We start from the raw sequence: 20262 nt of genomic DNA on the forward strand, positions 1-20262 counted from the left end.
TTTTCAAAAGTGAGTACAAAATTGGAACTGCATTACTTATTTGAAATTGAAAGAAAGGAAGAGATATTCCTGAAATTCTACCAAACTCAGAGGTACCATTACCTGGTTCAGAGCATACACATACACCTTCCCTTGTTCCTCTTTCTCTGTTCCCATGTACATGGGAGCCCCAACCAGAAGAATGTCGGTATTAGAATCTTTATCAATGTCAATTGTGGTTAAAACACTGCCAAAGTAGGAACCAATCTAGGGTACAAAACAAAACAAAATAGTCTGATGAACATCAGAAATTCTCAAGAGAGCTAAAAGCCTGCATTTCTTTTACTCATCCTAATCGAGAAGAGTATTTGAGATTCAGATAGATACAGAAATAGAAATAAAATATAGAAATGGATTCTACCTGAGAGCTCTTTATTGGTTCTTGTTGGGGGAGCTAGTAAATAGTCAGACCTATCCTTGAGGATGAGTGGCTGTTATAGATTCTTCAGCCTGAGCGTGAGAGAAATGGCTTCCTTTAGATTTCATCCTAATGTCTCTTCCTTCTCCAGAAAGCAGAAAAGATAAGTAATGCCACCATGATTTTTTGTAAGGAAATAAAATGAGATTAAACAATAAAAGGCATCCTGGGATGGCTTCAATATATGTTTATACACAGTAGAATAAAAATATGAAATAAAATACTGTATGAAGAACTGATTTGTCTTGGAATCCTGGCGCAGGGAATTTCACCTTGTAGACTTAGAAGATGGTTTACTATGCACCTGATAAATTATTGAACAGTACATCTGAAACTAATGATGTGCTGTAAATTGGCTGATTAAATTTAAATTTAAAAGAAGAAGATTGGGACGCCTGGGTGGCTCAGTCCATTAAGCATCTGCCTTCAGCTCAAGTCATGATCTCAGGGTCCTGGGACTGAACCCCACGTTGGGCTCCCTGCTCAGCAGGGAGCCTGCTTCTCTCTCTCCCTCTGCTGCTACCCCTGCTTGTGCTCTTTCTCCCTCTCCCATTCCCCCACTCATGCTCTGTCTTGCTCTCTCTCTCTCTCAAATAAATAAATAAAATATTAAAAAAAAAGAAGATTGTTTACTCAACTAAATGGCTAAGTCTTGTTCTAGTACTTGGCGGAAGATAGAAAAATATAAAAGGATTGCAGGGGACCATCCCCTTGCAGCAATGTTTTTTCTTTTAAAGATATAGATGTATTTTAAGGAAATGCAGGAGACTCACACTTCATTATCTAAATGCAAGAACCCTCCCAAATATTGACCTGTGTTTAATATTTGATGCTCTTGATAATCGTTTCATTGAAACTTCCTGTCTTGGTTTCCATGATTTTAATTTTGCTCTCTTGATTCTGCCACGATATCACGGCCCCCCTTTGTTTTCATTTTTGTTGGTTCCTTTTCCTCTTCCCATGCCCTAGATTTTGGCCTCCCCTAAGCCAAGACCTGCACCTTCCCGCCATTCTCTTCTCCTAATGACCAATCCTTCCAAATATTTCTATTACTGAAAATTGCAAATTTCACTCTATCCTCCTCTCAAGGCTCCAGTTCTGCATCCTAGACATTGCTAGACACTCAGACAACTGCTAGACATTGGCTTTCGAATGTCCTTTCCCCATAGGTTATGAAGAGTTTAAAAGGTATTTTTTTTAAGTTGAGTTAATTACAAACATAAATAAAATGCTGTAAGATCTAGCAACCTTGGGCCATGATTCCCCCATGACAATAGCCATCTGGAGCTGAGTGGGAGCTGAATGTTTAGATGGCTCATGCGCTGTCCGGTCCATGGTTCCCACCACTTCCTGCTGTCTTCTGTGCAGTAGCTTTATTTATTTACTTTACCTTCCTGACACCCACAACCATTTGAATTTGTGCTCACTGTTACAGGAGATGTGTAAAACCAAATACCATTTAAAAGAAGTAACAAACTGAGGGCTTCAGAGGGGAGGGGGTGGGGGATTGGGATAGGCTGGTGATAGGTATTAAGGAGGACACATATTGCATGGTGCACTGGGTGTTATACGCAAATAATGAATCATGGAACTTTACATCAAAAACTGGGGATGTACTGTATGGTGACTAACATAACGTAATAAAAATTATAAAAAAAAATAAAAGAAGTATCTATACTGCTTGAGTTGCTGACCTTCTAATAATGGTGCCACCTTTGTCTCAGGTTCCAGGCTTGAAACTTAAATCATTCATAATTTAAATCATTTGTAACTTTCATGAGCAATTTTCCACAAAATTTTTACTTCCTGTCTTGCAGACAATTAGTAGAGTGATAACAGACTAAGATGTCATACAAAATGCTTCGTTTTACAATCCTGTCAGTTCCTCCTTATTTATGTCTACTACACTTCTTCCTTTTCCATTTTTATTGGTGACACATCATTTTAGGCTCTCCTCACCTTAGCCTTTTTTAGATTGTTGATGCATTTTCTGATTACAAATGTGGGCCAAAGGCTAATAAAACCCTTTCACCAGGTATTATTATTTTATATAAATGAGAATCTAAAGAGACTTTTACTTTTGGTTCACTCTTTGTTCCCCTGGACATCTGTGGGGGAAAGGAGTTCCATTATATTACTAAGCAATATTGAGAGTGGTACAAATAATCTCTGGTTGGGACATTGCATTTAGGCTGTGGGGATCTATGAATACCTGATGGAGTAACATAGTTTGGGCTTCCCAGGATGACTCTGACAACCGCAGGCCCTTTGCAGGAGCCCTGGAAGTTATGTCTATGTCATTATAAAAGATATTGGCTCCTGTGGGGCATTCAAGAGGGCAAATCTGCCCTTCCCTGACGTGTCTGTCTCCTCTCACCTAAGCTGTTCTGCTGCGCTGGGCAGCGGTGAGTACACCTGCAGGGGAGGAAGGCTGATGCTGCCCCGCCTTGTGGAGTAGTTGGTGATGGGAGGAGGGTATAAAAGCAATCTGGTGAGCTGGGATATTTAGTGAAGCCCAAATGATTGCAATGCATACTAACTAACCAACAGCATAGATGTTTCAGTTAAAAATATTTACATATATTTATGTTTGCATGTTGCATGTATAATTTCTAAACTATTTTTTGTATTCAATATCATCTAATGAGAATTTTGTGATTTTACACGTTATAACTTCCCATTACCTCCAGGAGAAAATCCAAATTCTTTCATTTGCCCTTCAAAACCTCATACAATTGGGGTCCACATTATCTTTTTAACTGGCTCTTCTGCTCTCTCTACCTATCTACAGTCTATCTTTCCTTCTAGACTAGCACAAATCTTATCTCATATTAAGACTTTTGGCACCAATTCTAGCTTAAAACAACCTTTCCGTCCTCTGCATTTACTGTCTGTGCCATTGGCATTTTCATGCTTCTTAATGTTTCAGATCTTTTTGTTATATGTATGTATTCGTACATCTGTATCTTTATCATCATCTAACCATCTTACCTCCATTGCCACGCAACTGAAATAGTCCTGAGGCTAAAGATGTAGGCATTTTACATCTCTGCAAGGAAACTAACACGGAGCCCTGTTCAAGGTTGATGTTGACTCTGAGAGTACTTTTTCATTTTATTATTATTATTTTTTAAAGATTTTATTTATTCATTTGACAGAGAGCGAAGAGCAAAAGTAGGGGGAATGGCAGAGGGAGAGGGAGAAGCAGGCTCCCTGCTGAGCAGGAAGCCTGAAGTGGGGCTGGATCCCAGGATGCTGGGATCATGACCTGAGCCGAAGGCAGACCTGAGCCACCCAGGTGCCCCAGTACTTTTTCTTTTTAAAGTTTAGGACAATTGATGGTTAATTTGAATTTACATAGAGTATACATGGATTAAATTAAAACAATAATTTTCAATTACCTGTTCCCCACTGAGTGTCTGGAGAATCTTGATGTCTCCATCTTCCATCCTGTAGATGACAACCTGACCCATATGATTGTACCGTGGCTGTCCAGCAATGTACAGCACATCCCCGGAAACAGTGGCGGAGTTCACTGTGTAACCTAACAAGAGAGAAACGCCAGATGTCAGATATATCCTCTGACCCCTTAAAGTCTGCAAAGAATAAATTGAGATCCATTTTAAATGGTTGGAAGAATCATTTTTAATATGTTTATATAGATTTCTTTTTTGAAAATAATTATTTTTTAATGCAGGGAAGTTTGTCTCTGTGGAAGCTTTTAGCATGCTCTCTGGTTATCAACTGTGACTGCTTTGTCCACTCCACCACCTCGGTTTTTCATTGTTTAAAGACACAAATGATATAACAATGATGACAGAAGAAAAAAAAAACACAAAAAATCCCCCATAATCCCAATTCACCACTTTGTAATAAATTAGTTGTACTTCATTTGGGCATATTTTATAAAATCTAATAATTGTAATAATTATTAATTTTATTCTATTGTTTTGCTTATTATTTATTTATTTTATAAAATTAATAATTTTATACAGTTGGAATCATAGGAAATGTAAGCCTTTTCTGTGTTGCTGCTGTAGATTTTTATTTATTTTTATTTATTTGTTTTTTAGAGAGAGACGGTGTGTCTGCGCGTGGGAGGTAGGGGGAGGAGCAGAGAGAGGAGCAGAGGGAGAGAATCTTAAGCAGGCTCCACAGCCACTGCGGAGCCCCATGCAGGGCTTGATCTCGGAACCCTGAGATCATGACTGGAGCTGAAATCAAGAGTCAGATGCTCAACTGACTGAGCCACCCAGGTGTCCCTGCTGCTATAGAGTTTTAAGTAGTAATTTTAAGTAGCTGATGTTTATTTCTCTGAGTCAAGGCATAAAGGGATTATGTTTCTACCATAGTACTATTCCTACTAGAATGGTAGAATTTTTAGGTGGTTTTTAATTTTTTGATATTATACTTAAGGCTGCAAAGACATCCTTGAACATTTAATTTTTTTTTTGGATTTTTTGGTGATAAATTTCGAGGAATAGATTACTGGATCAAATTTTCAATTCTTTCAGTGTCTCACAAATTGTTTCCAGAACATTTGTACTAATTTATTCCATGAACAGCCAAAGCAGTGAGTAGTTTTATCAAACTCTCCCCAAATTGGGTATCATTACTATTATTTAAATTTGTGAATTTTCTAATTACATGTTAAACATAACCTAACACTAATACTTTGCTGTGATTTTAATTTGCATTTGTTTGATTAAAAGGAGGTGGGTGAGGGGATGGGTACTTGTGATAAGCACTGGGAGTTGTATGAAATTGTTGAATCAATATGGTACACCTGAAACTAATATTACACTGTATGTTAACTAACTGGAATTTAAATTTAAAAAGTGCTTTTAAAAAGGGCTTTCATTTTTTGTGTGTCTTTGAGGCAGGTTATTATTAATTTTTGAGTGAAGAATTAAATTTATTCTTTGTGTCTATAGAGAACAGAGCTAAATCAATGAATAAAAATTATCATGTGCACATTTCAATTCTACAGAAAGAAGAAATGTTCTAATAACCAGATCTGCCCATCAGTGGAGGAGCAGAGGGCAGATTATTTTTCCAAATGGGACAGAATAGTATTTCTTACTAAGAAAAAGATTATATGGAAAATTTATTTTCCGAGTGTTTTACTGTAAGGTAATAGTTTCACTTTCTTACAACACTTTTGTAAAAGAACAGAGGTTTTTTTGTACTAAAACATGTTTAATCTCACAAGTGCTAAAGAAACACAATTCCTCAGGCATTTTTCCTTCATGAATATTTTTCTCACATCCTTATTTCTTCATCTTTCTTTGAGCTTCTAAAAAATTATACATAATAAATTGTAAACCTCTTTTTCAAACAAGTAATGTTACTAAACAAGTACTTATGTTACTAACCACAATATTGCTTAAAAAATAAAAACTTTAAGGTCATGTTTATACATAAATAAAATAAAAAAGAAGAATGTGCAAAACAAGGGCTGTTTTATTTCATGTCACTCTACTAAGAAATACTAAGAAGGGATTGGCTTAAGAGTGTTAGTACACTTTGTTTTTTTTTTTCTTAACTTACAGAGCTATGAATGCCAACTGATGAAAGAACTTTTAAAAAAAGTTAAAAATTATGTTTGAGCTTGGGGTTGTGTGATTATTTGGTTAATTAATTTTGATAATTTGCACTTGATAGTGACATTAACTGAAGTCTTCACAAAGACAGTACCTACTGGTTAGGCAGTTACTGGTTGAAGCTCGGGTGTCTAAAGATAATAAGGAGGGAGAAAGAAAGAAGGCCATGTAAAGTCTAATTTTCTTGAAATGAAAATAATTATAAACATCTAAGTTTTATTTCCTTTCTGAAGAGAAAAAAAAAGTACAAAATTGAAGAGAAAGGAAAATTCATAGCATAGCCTGCTGCATGGATTTATAAAGAAATAGATCTTGTCAGCTCTCATAATTCACTCCTTGGGAAAAGTGCTAGGATCTGGTGAGGTAATGGGAAACAGGTATGTTCCGCTTTGATTTCATGCATTTGCCTCACATCTTTACTTTTTCTCTTGAATTTGTCTGGCATGATTAGAAAGGGGCGGACGGTGGGTAGAGGAGGCAGGGAATGAGATTTCAGCTGTATTCTCACCACCAAAACCACTTGCTAAGTGCATATTGGCCTAAGGCAGTTTCTGGGTTGTGGAAAGATGAGGAAGTGACTACCCTGAGAGGTTCAACAGTTTCTGTTCCTACTTCTTTCTGGTCATTATTGATTAGTATGCGATTTTTTTTTTTTAATAAAGCATCTACCTCTCACTTTGTTACCTCCATAAGATTTTCCACAGCCTAACAACTTGCAATCCACACAGATTTCAGACTAACACATTCAAACGCTTCTTAATTTGTAACCCGCACAAGCAGACATTTTGAAAGCTCCATTTCAGATTTAGAATAATATTTGGGGTACAAAGCTACTTTTTCCCCCTTGTCCCCTTTCTGGGTGCTTTTCTCTTTTTAAAGAAATCTTATATATCTTAAACTTTATGTTGGCAAAGTATCTTATGTGCCAACTTGTGATTAAGCTAATGAAATGATTTCTAAAATATAAAATCATCTAATTACATTGTGGACTACATACCCCCCAAATTTCCTTTTCTGGGCAGAAAGGAATCATATGGTACAAATACTGTGGTTACAAATGAAGGTTCTCTTATTTTTTTTCTTGCTCACAGTAATATCTCTAAGTCTTGAATTCTCTAAGCTTGCTTTAAGCAACCTTGAATCTAAGCTTTCGGGGAATAATAGATTAAGGATTCCTAAGACTGTTTGGTTTTAAGGAATTTTATCACATAACAATAACTCAGAATATCAAAAAAACTGTAGTGTTATTAAAATGTGTGGGCTTCGAGAGAGTGCACATGTGCACACAAGGTGGGAAGGGGAAGAAGGGGAGGGAGAAGGAGAATCTGAAGCAGACTCCGCACTGAGTGTGGAGTCCGACTCAGGGCTCAATCCCAGGACCCTGAGACCATGACCTGAGCTGAAACCAAGAGTCAGACACTTAACCAACTGAGCCACCCAGGTGCCCCAAAATGTGTGAACTTCTTAAGATGTCACACACGTCTTTGTGGACTTCATGTCATATCTTTAATTTTGTAAATGTCTTTAATTTTGAAATGAACACTGGAATAAGAATCAAAAGACCTATAATATAATAAAAAATCATTAAAAAAAAGAATCAAGAGACCTAGATTCTAGTTCAGATCTGTCATAGGTAGCTGTGACATCATTTTTCTATTCCTTAATATCTTAATTTAGAAAGTTGGATCTTTGCCATATGCTCTCTAAGATCTCTTTTAATGTGTATAATTTTGAGCCCAACTTCTTTATGTTATAGCACAATCCTCCAAATGTTTAAAAGGTATGCAGTGTACATTTTGTTTCCTAACCGTCAGTTCCTTCAAATTTTGTAGGGGGTGGGGAAGGAGAGAAAGGAATTGTTTCCAGATCGGTATCCTTTGGATAATCTTTGATCAGCACATCCTAGTTTGGCATTTTCTTTTGAAACGTGTAATGTCTGACCAGGGCAGAATGCAATAGTACCTTTATGAGAAATAAACTAGACTTTCACGAATGCAGTTCAACATGTGTTAAGAGGTTTGAGCACTCACATTATATTTGCTGCTTACTGCCATATTTTTAATTATCTTAAACCCTCAGGCCTTTCATTTTTCTTAAGTCCTGTTGCCTCTACAGTTTTAAGATGTGTCCTTGAATAAGGAGATGTATGGACTTACCAGTAAAGACTTCCTCCTACCTTCCCTGTAAAATAGAAAGAAACTGGAATAGAGAGAGAAAAAGACTTGCCTTCAGGACAGAGAGATCCCAGAGAGGCTTGTTAACATTGTAAAATACAAACAGTGAAAGGTATTTGTTTTCTTTACCACTGCACCCCCAGCACCAAGAACAATGCCTGGGGCAAAATAGGTACGGGTCAAATATTTGTTGAGTGAGTAAAGAGTTGGGAAACCATACTCTGAGGATTTTTTCATCCTAGGCCCTTCTAATTGTTTACTGAGATCATTTAGTGATAGAATAGTTCCCTGGTATCTCCTAGGCAGCTCGGCACAGATCTAGAATAAGGTGATACCTGACATATACCTCCTCATTCCAGACAAGTCTTTGAAAAATAAGATGATATTACATCTCAATATTTGTCTGATTTGATGGGAGTATTAAAGAAGAAGCTATATATCAAGACAAATTAACATTTTTCTTTTCCAAAATTAGGACCCATAGGAAGAAATCAATGATATAGGATATTTTAGAGAAAATGGGAGTCTGATCTTCAGGATATTAGCTGAATCAATGTTTCTCTTTTTTATCGTAATTTCCTGTACACCAGGTGCAAAGCTCTTCTTGAAGTTAATGAGAATACCAGACACAGGGAGACCTCAGAAAGTGCACATTTCAGCCTAAATCATTCCTCCACTAGAGAGCCCTTATGGGAGAGCGTGACCTCCATGTTCTATTATTCTGTCTCCTGCTCAGAAACTAAGGCTGCTTTGGAAATTTCATGGGTCCTATAACGTGTCTAACTCTTGGAAGTGATCTGTCTTCTATGGTTATAAGAAAGCCTATATAAATATAAGCAAATAATGTTAAAAATAAAAAAAAATAAAACATAATAATTTTCTATCAATTACATCCAAACATTACCTAAATAAGCAGCAAGAGGTTCATTCTTTTTGGTAGACTCAACGTTAAAGGTCGTGTTTTGGGGGATTATGATTTGATTAGCCTTCTGCATGACGACTGTTCCATTCCAATCATAGGCTCCTACTGCTCCAAGCATGACCCAGTCCTTATATCCAAATAGAGAAAACAAATGATATTTAACAAAATAGTAAGAACACAGCATTAACAATGTGATAGGTTATGGTCAAAGTGCTTTAAATATGTTAACTCATATAATTTTCACAATAACATGATAGTAACGTGGCAGAGTGAGTAACTTGCCCTAAGTTATACAGTACAATTGTCCATTGAAATATCAATATTCCTTTGTGTGGACTCTGATGCATTTTCTTTCATCAACTACAAATGATATATTGCCTAATCTTGCCCTTCTGTTTAATTCTGTTAATTCAAGAATCCTAGGTCTTGAACATGGAATTCTAGTAAGATCTTTGAATACACTGAAACTGAGAAAAAGATACATTCCATATCATTAGCAACTATTTTAAGTATTTTATTTAGCCAGTTGTATAATTACATAAGGCAGACCTCAAAATGTTTTATTCACAATTATTAGTACAATGTAGTGAACTGTGTAAAATAACTTGTTTTCCTAGTAAGTTTGTGAAATGTGATTTTCCTATTTGGATTAGAAACCTCACCAGGTCGGAATAACTGCTCAAGCCATGAACTGCTAGTTGCGCTTATAATGCAGATGCCCAGGCATTGCTTTGGGGAGTGAAAACCTTAAAAAAAAAACCAACTTCATTTGCTACCAAGTGGTCAATGTACCTGTGAATAATGAGCACTGAAGCCAGTCTGAGACATTTCCATTTCAAATGAAGCTGCTGACTGGTCAGCTGTAGCTATAACAGAAAGATAAATGCCTGTTAGCACACTGTTGTTTTGGAGAAGACAGAAGCCATTTAGAGTCTGGGCTCTTTACCAGCCAGAACTTCCAACATCTTTTGGGTATGTTCAGCCACACATTTCTCAACCCAAAATTCCTAGGTAGGGCTGGGTAGAGGACAGAGAAGGTTAGCAGAAGGGCCATGTCTAAATTCTTGACCAATGGCTTCCCCACCCTTGCTGGAGAAGTTGAGAAAAACCCATTGATGCTTCTGTTCTTACACTGCGGATGCCTGTGGATGAGATGGCACTTTGGATCCAGGGGGTTAAGGTTGGAAGTACTGAAGTTGAAAACCTCTGTCTTCCCCTCAGACATGTCCTGCTCAGACATTAGGCTAAACTTACCTGCTATGTTACAGGGCTAAAATAATTTTATTCACACATTTAAATAGGTCTCTTGACTCTACCAGCCCCACCTGTATTTCCAGCTATAGATCCTCTCAGAATTCCATTGTTTGAGAAAGGGGGAGGGGTCCTGGGTTTGTATTTGCCCTAATTTCTGGTAGTAGGTATCACTCACAAATTGGGAGAAATTTTTTGATGGGCTCTAGGCCACATGCCATACAATAACATTTTTAAAATAATCTGTACCCATTTTTTTATTTTTAAAAATTTTTTAATCAGTGATCTGAGGTTAAGTAGCAAACATTAGGTCTTTTATCTTTCTAAGAGCTCCATGAATCTGAAAATTTTTTAATGAGGATTTCTATGGGCAAGATTCTATACCCATTTTTAGGCTCTTTACTGAAATATAGAGATAATCCAGAGCATTCTGTGGAAAATGCACCATTCTCAAAATATTCACCAACCCAAAGCCACAACCTCCTAAGGGGATTGCGGCAATGTTGATTCATTTACTTTAAGTAGGGAGTTACTGATTTATTTGGCTTTGCAAATAAGTTAAAAATAGTTCATAATTGCAAGAGTCTGCCCTCTCGTTGAGGCATGAGAATAATTAAATTTGTGAAATCAAACTTACTTACTAGTTATTTGTTGTCATAAATTTGTTATCAAATACATCAGTGGTTGGGTTTTTTTAGTACTAGGTTAAATGGGGATATCAAACAAGAATTCAAATGTATCATTTTAATTTCACATATGAATTATCCTTTAATTTATATGACTGAAGTGCACTTTAAGTTTTTAAGTCCACAATGCTTTATGGTGTCTTTTTATTTATCTTTGCAAGGCCAATGGTAAGAGTGCAGCAGCAAAGACCTGCATATTTCCAGTACCTTCTGCTGCTGCTCTGCTTACAGCTGAGAACAGAGAGAAGGGAGCTATGTGACATTCTGCCTGCTGATTTGTCCTCATGGTAATAGCCCCTGTACATCTCTGAACTTCTTGCTGTCAACCCCTCCCAGGACTGTTCATGAGTACTGACATAACCACTTTCCCCGCTGCTCCGTGTCTGGTTAGGAATTTCAGCATTTTCCCCAACATTTGCTGGGAAAGGAAGACAGACCATTTTCTGATTTGATTGGGCAAGTTGGTGGCCAGTTCTCATCACTAGGTGGTGCTGTCTGTGACAGGAAGGAATTTCATAATCGCTGTTATTTACCATCTAAAGATAAATGTTGATAGGAAGTGGACACTTCTCAAGTAACAAGGAAATGAAGTCCTTTCTGAAGAAAATCCTAAAAAGGCTAGTCAAAACACTGCATTTGGTTAAGCCTGAAAGTATAGCAGTAAAGACATGGGAGACATTTTAATCTGAGGACATTTAAAAAATAATTTTGCTTTTAAATATACAGACTTTTTCTTACAATTTCTGGGCATTCCACCGTGTAATCTTTAACTCATGGTGTGGTTAGTTTAGAAGCAGCACAAAAATGTTGTTTAAGGCAAATTGGGCTCCTCTTCCCCCAACCGCTGATATAGGCTTCATTTCTACAAGTTCTGTAAGGTTATATTTATTTGCTTACTTAAAGTGAGGTTTAACATTGAGACTGTATTGTGCTTAACTATCTAATGTAACTAAGTCATTTTCATTTAAATGGTCTTTACCGATTGTTTCTATCATATCATATATCACATTATTGGCTTATCAAATCACATTATCAAAAATTAAAAGTGCACAATGACTTGGAAAACTTTGTATATTTCCTTGAGGCCAGCAAAGCTTATGGTCTGGCCTATTAATAAATGACACTGGGATAGCTACTGTGAGACCAAAGCCACTTGAAAGTGACTTGTGTACAGAATGCAGGATAGCCAAGTTCTTTAGAACCAGCTGCGACTTCAGATGGATAAGTAATTCAAGTGTTCTGTTTCTAAAGGCACAGGGGAAAAGCAGCCAGGGCAAAAGGGAAGCAGAGAAATGACGTCTGCATGGGCTGTAGCTGCTCCTCAAATCTAAACCAAATCTGTCACTTATGGGTCTTGATCCAGTCATGAAATAAGCAGGGTGAGTCACCACCAGCACTTTTTTAATTGAAAGGGAAGAGAGAACGAAAATGAGAAACTATCACAATGCTTTGTAATAGTAAGAGTGATTTTGCGAAATTTTGTTTTATTTTTCCATGTATATGTATGTGCGCTGGGTCATGCAGAAGTGGAAAAATTTTCCCTTCCTCTCTTCTAGGTTCCTTGGCTGGTTTAACAATTAACTTGATCTAAAACAGATTAGCAAGAGAAAAACAAATTTAATTTCACATGGGACCACCCAAAACATGAGAAGGAAGAACAAGTGGGGGCAATTAAAGCCTATATGCCATCCTGACCTAAGGACTGGGATAGGTGCCAGGGGCTTCAAAGGGAGGAGGACAGTTCACAGGACATAAGAGAACAGATGTTTGGTAATTAAAAATTTGCCCTGCCATGCAGACAGGTCTTTTGGATCAAAAAGTTGTCCTTGGTTATAGCTCTTTTTCTGGGCCAGGCCCCCTGTGTAAATTCTTCTAGGTAGTTAAGGAAGAGGTTAAAGTTTTCCCTAAGTCTGCTGGGTCTTGATTGCCTTCAGCTCAAGATAATCTACATGCCAAAGTGACATATTTTGGGGTGGCCTATTTTACTCCCCTTTAGTCACGAGGCATAGTGTATTTATTATCACGGGTCACTGTCAAATAGGGCCTGAAAGCCATTATTCTAAAGCATTTTCTTTTCTTTCTCTACATTTTAATATTCTGTCATTAGTTACTTTTTTGCATTTTCCTGGTCATTTGATTCTCAAAGTGGTCTACCTTGTTTTACTTATGTCTCTTTCTTATTTTATCTTTCAGTTTCCCATTATCAGGTCGTATCAGGGTGACTGAGAAGGTGCTTTTAATTTTCTGTGTTTAAGGTGCAAAACAGTCCCTCCATGTGTCCTCACAAGGACAGGGTCCATTGGATTTGGATGAGGCATAAGAGTGGAACTCTTTGGAAAAAGGGAAAGAGGCATGTCTTCCTTAGGCTCCAATTATCAGAGAACATGAAGAAAGCAGCTTTTTTTCAGTTTTCCTGCCATAACAATTCCAAAGACTTATTTTTTTTTTGTCAGGCAAGGGCTAGTTTCAAAGTATTTGTTACTTGACATCTACCAAAGGCACAGGAAGGAATGCCATGACTCATTATCCTCAGTAGCCAATCGTCATTGCAAAATCAAAGAAAAAAGTCTACAAAAAAGAATTATGACTTAGACAAATACAGTGAACCGATATTTTGCTGCCATGGAAGTTGAGGCAGAGTTCCATGAAGACCTTTAAAGTGGGCAAGAAGCAAAATAGGAGAAAATAAATGAACAATGAAGTTATTGCAATCAAGAACAGTTCCATAGAAGCCCAAAATAACACAAACAAATTAAAAAAGAAAACGTGAGCTAGTGTCTCCATTTTCTAAACCCATGTCACAGAAAAGAACTAACACACAGGCATGTTTTTCTTCTGGTGAGTCTACACTGACCATTGCCTTCCTTCAGTCCGCACATCCTTATAAAGAGACCTGCCGACAGACACGGTGCTATGTGAGATAGCCATCTCAGGGACAGACTTATATGAAAGGGCATTGTTCCATGCTGGCTACTGTACACAGCAAAAGGGCACGGGCCATGTAGTAGAAGGAATAAATACCCAAAACCCATTACATTGACTCTGTGTTGTAGAGAACACATGCAGGATTACAAGAACTAGTCATACCTTCCAAGGCAAATATTCTTTCTCCCAGAGCTTCAACAATAGTGACTAGAGCCAATTCATCAGAGACGTTGAAGAAATGCTTCTCAGTGGGTTCACTTGCAATCGATTTTATTTCTTCCACAAATTTTTCAGTGCTTAAATTTCCTCTGTTATAGCTCCCAAGAATCTAAGACATGACAAAATGGGAAGAATATATTTTAAATTCTATGTGTTAAATAAGGATCCCAAGCATTTTGTCAATAAACGAGAGTGTATAGTACCTTAATGCAATGGAATTTTTATGTACTTGGAAGAACAATCTTCAGAATGTGTAGATTCCCTACTATTAACTGTTATATACTATAATTGCTATAGGAAAGCATAAAGGGCAATCTTGTATGTTTGGGAAAGTTTCTTTTCTTGAATTTCTGTGTCCCTGTTTATGAACAGCTCTATCTGACAGTTCAAAAGTGAGTTATAGTTTCTGAATGTCTCTGGTATTATTCCAGCCCACGTCACCACTTGCAATTAGCAAGTGAGTTACTTGATCCTGAATAGGCAGCTCTTCCTGATAATCTTACCAAGAGCCAGTCCCACACATATATTTTTTAAACAGATACTAAACTAAAGAGTAATCTAACTTGGCAATCTAGAAAATAAACAATTGGGACATTCCTGTTTGAAACCAAATGCTCAAGACAGGGACATCCCTCCCCCCACCCCTTTTTATAGAGAAGAGAGAGAGGCAGGAATTATCTGTTATAGTTAACTGTAATTAGTTAGATGTCTTAGCAGGTTTTCTCAAACATCTATTTTATTTTTTAAGGTAAGGTTTACTGAGATATAATTTGTATACAGCAAAACTCATCCTTTTTAGATATACAGTTCTGAGTTTTGACAAACCCACACAGTTGTGTTACTACCACTTCAAGACGTAGAACATTTCTATCAGTGTTCACTCTTGTCCCTTTGTAGTCAATCCCTTCTTCTGCCTAACCCTTACAACCATTGATATATTTTCTGTCCTTAGGCTTTCCTTTTTCCAGAGTGTTATATTTATGAATTCATATAGCATGTAGCCTTTTGTGTCTGACTCCTTCATTTGCATAATGCTTCTGAGAGTCATTCTTGTTGCCCCACATATCAGAAGTTCATTTTTTTTTATTGCTAGTCAGATTCCATTGGATAGATGCATCCAAAGTGGAAATAATCCAAATGTCCATATAACGTATGGAAGAAATTGTGGTAGATCCATACAATGTATAATAACAAAATGAATGACTGACACACAATATATCCTGGGCAATCATTATGTTGAGTGAAAAGTTAAACACAAAAGAGTATATACTATATGATTTCATTTACATAAAATAGAATAGGCAACTTAAGCTATGGTGGTATAAGTTAAACAAGTGGTTACTATAGAAGTGAGCATTAAAAAAATGAAAGTATAGGGAACTTTCTGGGAGTGATGGAAATGTTCTATATCTTGATTGAGGTATCAGTTACATGGGTGTATGCAATTATCTAAACTCATCAATTTGTTCACTGTACATAATTTTCACATTGAAATTTTACATTTCACTGTATGTGTTACTTTAATTAAAAAGCAAACGAACTGTGACAGCTTGTAATAATATGGATGAATTTTAGCAATATTAAATTTTAAAAGTTTCAAAATACTATATACAGCATGACACCCTTTTTATAAGGTTAAAAAAAGGAAGACTTTTAGAATTTTTTAAGTTATGTAGATACCAAGAGATTAGAAAAGGAGAGCAAGAGATGAGTATGGGATTTGGGCTGATGGTTATCAGGTGGAGGACGCCAGGTGGTAAATGTGGTCAGGTGCATAAATGCTTATATTGAATACTTAAAATTTGTATACAGGTACAATAATAAACATAGAAACCTGTAAAGTGGGTCATGCTCTCACAAATGATGAGGTCTCCTGAACCAAGGATCACAATTAATTCAATTTTGTGCTCCTGGAATCCATAAAACAAAGGTAAGGTCTTGAGCTCTGTGCTACTGCTTGATTTTTAGAATATTCTACTCCTTGGGGACAAGAAAAATCATGACCTCCAGTGACCATGAAGATACCAGAAATTTCTAGCTTCATTTTCCATTTTTAGATCATAAACATAGATTTGTCTAGCATCATTAAACTGAGACTCTAGGGTGCCTTCAAGTTCCCATTGGAACACAGACCTGTAATAGTCCCCAAATGCAGTTTAGCACTGTGGACTGGGCTGATCCTGGACACATGAGTGGGTGGGCACAAGTGGAGGTGTCAGTCAGTCCTGGTCCTCATTGGGTCTTCTGGCCACAGACCCCTGCCTCTTTCCCCTGAGCACTCCTCTCATGCCCCCCCCCAACTCTCCTTTAGCTGCCTGTTCTAGGCATCTGCATGCATTTTTTAAATGTCAGATTCAAAACGGTAGATTTTAAAACTGATATTTTATTAAGAAGGGTACAGCTTTTCACTTACAGTTAGAAAAAAGCTTAAATTACTGTTTTAGGTGTTGTTATTTATGACCTGCCACATACTTGTTTATTTGTATCATAAAATGTATGAAGGTTTAGATTAGTAACTGAATCATTAAAATGTGCACTAAATGTTTATGTGAGCCCAAGAGTTGTGTGCCAGCTAGTCAGGCAAGCAATACAGAAAGCAGCTCTGGAGTTTTCTTTCCTAGTGAGAAGGTGCTGGGGGATTTATTCCTGGTTCCTTTCCCTTGCTTGACTCACACCCTCACCCCATTCCCACGGAATACCCAGGAGAAGTCTTGAGCAATACCGCATATCTGCACACACAGGTCTTCACTGAGGCCCTTGTCTGTTCTTTAGCTCCGTGTCTACCTGTAAAATGCGTTCATGAGGCAAAAGGCCCTAATGTTTGGGAAAAACTTTGTGCTACTTTGAAAAAATGAGCAATTTAGGAAAACCAGAGCTGGCTCTAAGGAAATTGGTACACTATTTGGGTAGCTTTTTGATTTTTGACCCTAACTACTAGTCCAAAGTTAGGTAGGAAGGTCAATACCAGGAGTTTGCAAAATTGCACCAGAACACAAAAATTCAGATCCTGTCTTCTTGGCTGAAAAGCAAATGCCAACCATCAGAAATGGTTTATATTTGAACAGAGGCCACTGGTGCTTTTCCCACTTCAGCTACTTGATAGTGGAAGAGAATTCATGGAAATGAATGTAGAGAATTGTCCAGATAAGGGAGAGAAAACCCAAGGGTCACTTGTTCTTATTAAACTGAGCAAATTCTCTCTTGTACTTAAAAACAATTAAGATGGTCTTCTTACAGTTGCGTATTTCCCCACATCTAGATGCACATGTCCCAGAGAAAGCATGGAAAAGGCGGGAGAGTCTCCAGCCTCCAGAGCTTCCATACCTGTGTGTCTGTTTCAGGATCACTGGGGTCTTGCTCAACACTTCACTCTACACCTAGTACTCTTCCACACACTGTGAGGTTCCTCCTTTGTCAGCAGTTTTGCTATGCATGGATTTCTTTTAGATTCATACAAATTCTACATCATGTGAGGCCCTCTGAGTCCCCATTGATTTACCGAATTTATCCTATAAGTTTTATGACATCCTTGGCTGGAAAGTCACCGTCTTTCCCCCTTAGTCCCTATTGAACATATTCTAGATTCACTATCACATTGACATGTTAACTTCCATTTCACTTATAAGGTGATGCATGTGAAAATACGCATAAAAATTGTAAAGATGTTTGGACCATGCATGGTTGAAGTTCTTAGCTGTGATGGAAATGTTATCAGACATTTAGTGCTCCATGTGACAGAGACAACTGGATAAAGTCCGATGGGGAAAATGCCCAAATGACATACTTAAATAATAAAAATAAAACATAAATGGAACATGAGAGTATATATTTAGAAGACAATATAAGAGGAAAAAATTCCCAGGAAGTACTATGATTTGCATCCAGTTCGAACTATTGTGTATTACAGAATGAAAAATAAAAACAGAAATGTATTTTGGTTCTTCACCCAAGCACCTGGTGCTTGCAGAACATTATTTTCTATGAATGAGAAGAAATACAAAATAACACTTATAAATTACTTCTGTTTCACCTTATACAAATATATCAAGCCCAAGCATTTGGTATTCTGTTAATATTTACCTCAAGTAGACTTTCAGAATTGAAGTTCCCTTGAGGCAGACATGTCCAATGTAAAGTATACAATTCATTTACATGTACTACAGTGCCTTTTGTGTGCAAATGAATGAAATGCTAAGATACTTTTCTAACTTCTCTTATTTTCATTTGAATGCTGTAAATGATACACATTTCACAGTCATTATAATCCCAGCCATTATTATCTAAGATTAGAATATGAATGTAAAACAGGCTCCTGCTGGCAATGTCTAGTATCCTCAAGTGACAGAATACAGACCATGCAGAATACATACCAGTTTAGGACCCTCACCAAATCTGAGAGTTTAATGGGTCACGTTGGCATTTTATCATAGAGTGCTTAAATTTTCAACAGTCAACTATTTTTGGGTATTGTCTCCCCAAAACACATCTTTGCAGTGTTCAGGATCAAATGGTGAGTAAACAAACGAACAAACAAACAAACAAACAAAACCCAAAACTGAGTAGGAGGAACAGCCCAGGTGGCAATAGGGGCAGACCCCCAGGTATATTTGATCCATGTGAAGCATGAATGGAGCTTCAGAAATGCCTAAAACCTTTCTGTGTGAATGCACAAGGAGAGGAAATAAAATAACTGTTTTATTTCCTAGTTTGGCACAAACTAAAAAATACACGTTTCACTGGGGAAAAGAAATATGAATTGGGAAGATAACAATTCTTGCTGAAGTGGAATTTTCCTATATATTATTTATAAAATTTGAAGAGCAATTTGACAATAATTCATTGATTAAAGCAGGAAAGGAACTCATAATTTTATGATTCTCTAGGAAATTAATGGAATTATGAGAACCCTTTTTGACCAGATGGGAGGCAAAGTATGCATTATCAAGTAGGGATCCAGTCAAGGGAAACATAGTGACTTAAGGACAAGAAATACTCTATATGTAGCCAGATACCCTGTAAAAGTGATGTAAGCTTCACTTAAAATTAAGAAGTCATTCATTGATAGGTACAGTATCTGTTTTCCAGTGAAGTTTTTTTTTTAAGGTTGTTAATGTTGCTGATGGTTTACTCAGATCATTGCCTGCTACAGTGGTACCTGGAAAGCCAGACTATATTCTCTGGGGGGAAGCTGAACAAATGATAGCACTTCTGATATTCAGTTGTCTGGGACAAACTGGGCATACATTGGCTTTGCATACTGAAAAGACCAGCCATAGACTCCAACTGTGGCCAGTATCACTGAGTGAAGTCTGGACCTATGGAATTATTCTCAACCACAGAAGAGATCAATATAATTATAGTAACTATTATACTAAGGTGAGGTAATAATGGATTGATAGTAATTGCCAAAAGATAATTTATAGAAGTAACAACAAGGGAAAAGCAAAATAATGAGGTGTGTTAATTTTTCACATCTGTATCCCAAAGAAAAAAGAATATTGTTGGACATTTGGGCACTCTCCATAGTTTGGCTATTACTGATAGTGCCGCTATAAGCAACAGGGTGCATGTACCACTTTGAGCCTGTATTTATGTATCCTTTGGGTAAATACCTAGTAGTGCAATTGCTGGATTATAGGGTGGTTCTATTTTTAACTTTTTGAAGAACCTCCGTGTTTTCCAGAGTGGATACACCAGTTTGCATTCCCACCAACAGTGCAAGGAGGTTCTTCTTCCTCCTCATCCCTGCCAACATCTGTTGTTTCTTGTGTTGTTAATTTTAGCCATTCTGACAGATGTGAGGTGGTATCTCATCATGGTTTTACTTTGTATTTCCCTGATGTTGAGCATTTTTTCATGTGTCTGTTAGCCATCTGGACGTCTTCTTTAGAAAAGTGTCTATTCATGTCTTCTGCCCATTTCTTAACTGGATTTTTTGTGTTTTGGGTGTTGAGTTTGGTAAGTTCTTTATAGATTTTGGATATAACCCTTTATCAGAATGGATAAAAAAGATGAGGTACACACA

At 37.1% G+C, this 20262-nt stretch overlaps 1 protein-coding gene across 2 annotated transcripts in view; it reads right to left on the reverse strand.

The window, feature by feature from the left end:
• ITGA1 (integrin subunit alpha 1) overlaps positions 1-20262 on the reverse strand; it is a 166319-nt gene that overhangs the window by 42438 nt on the left and 103619 nt on the right. For both annotated transcript variants that reach the window (XM_002921554.4, XM_034656939.1), the window contains exons 9-13: positions 14181-14346; positions 9949-10022; positions 9139-9283; positions 3859-4001; positions 103-246 (exon numbers count right to left, since the gene is read on the reverse strand). In XM_002921554.4, coding sequence (XP_002921600.2) covers positions 103-246; positions 3859-4001; positions 9139-9283; positions 9949-10022; positions 14181-14346 — 672 coding nt within the window. The remainder of the gene's footprint in view (positions 1-102; positions 247-3858; positions 4002-9138; positions 9284-9948; positions 10023-14180; positions 14347-20262) is intronic.

Source organism: Ailuropoda melanoleuca, chromosome 3 (assembly GCF_002007445.2).
Source record: "Ailuropoda melanoleuca isolate Jingjing chromosome 3, ASM200744v2, whole genome shotgun sequence".
Taxonomy (NCBI): domain Eukaryota; kingdom Metazoa; phylum Chordata; class Mammalia; order Carnivora; family Ursidae; genus Ailuropoda; species Ailuropoda melanoleuca.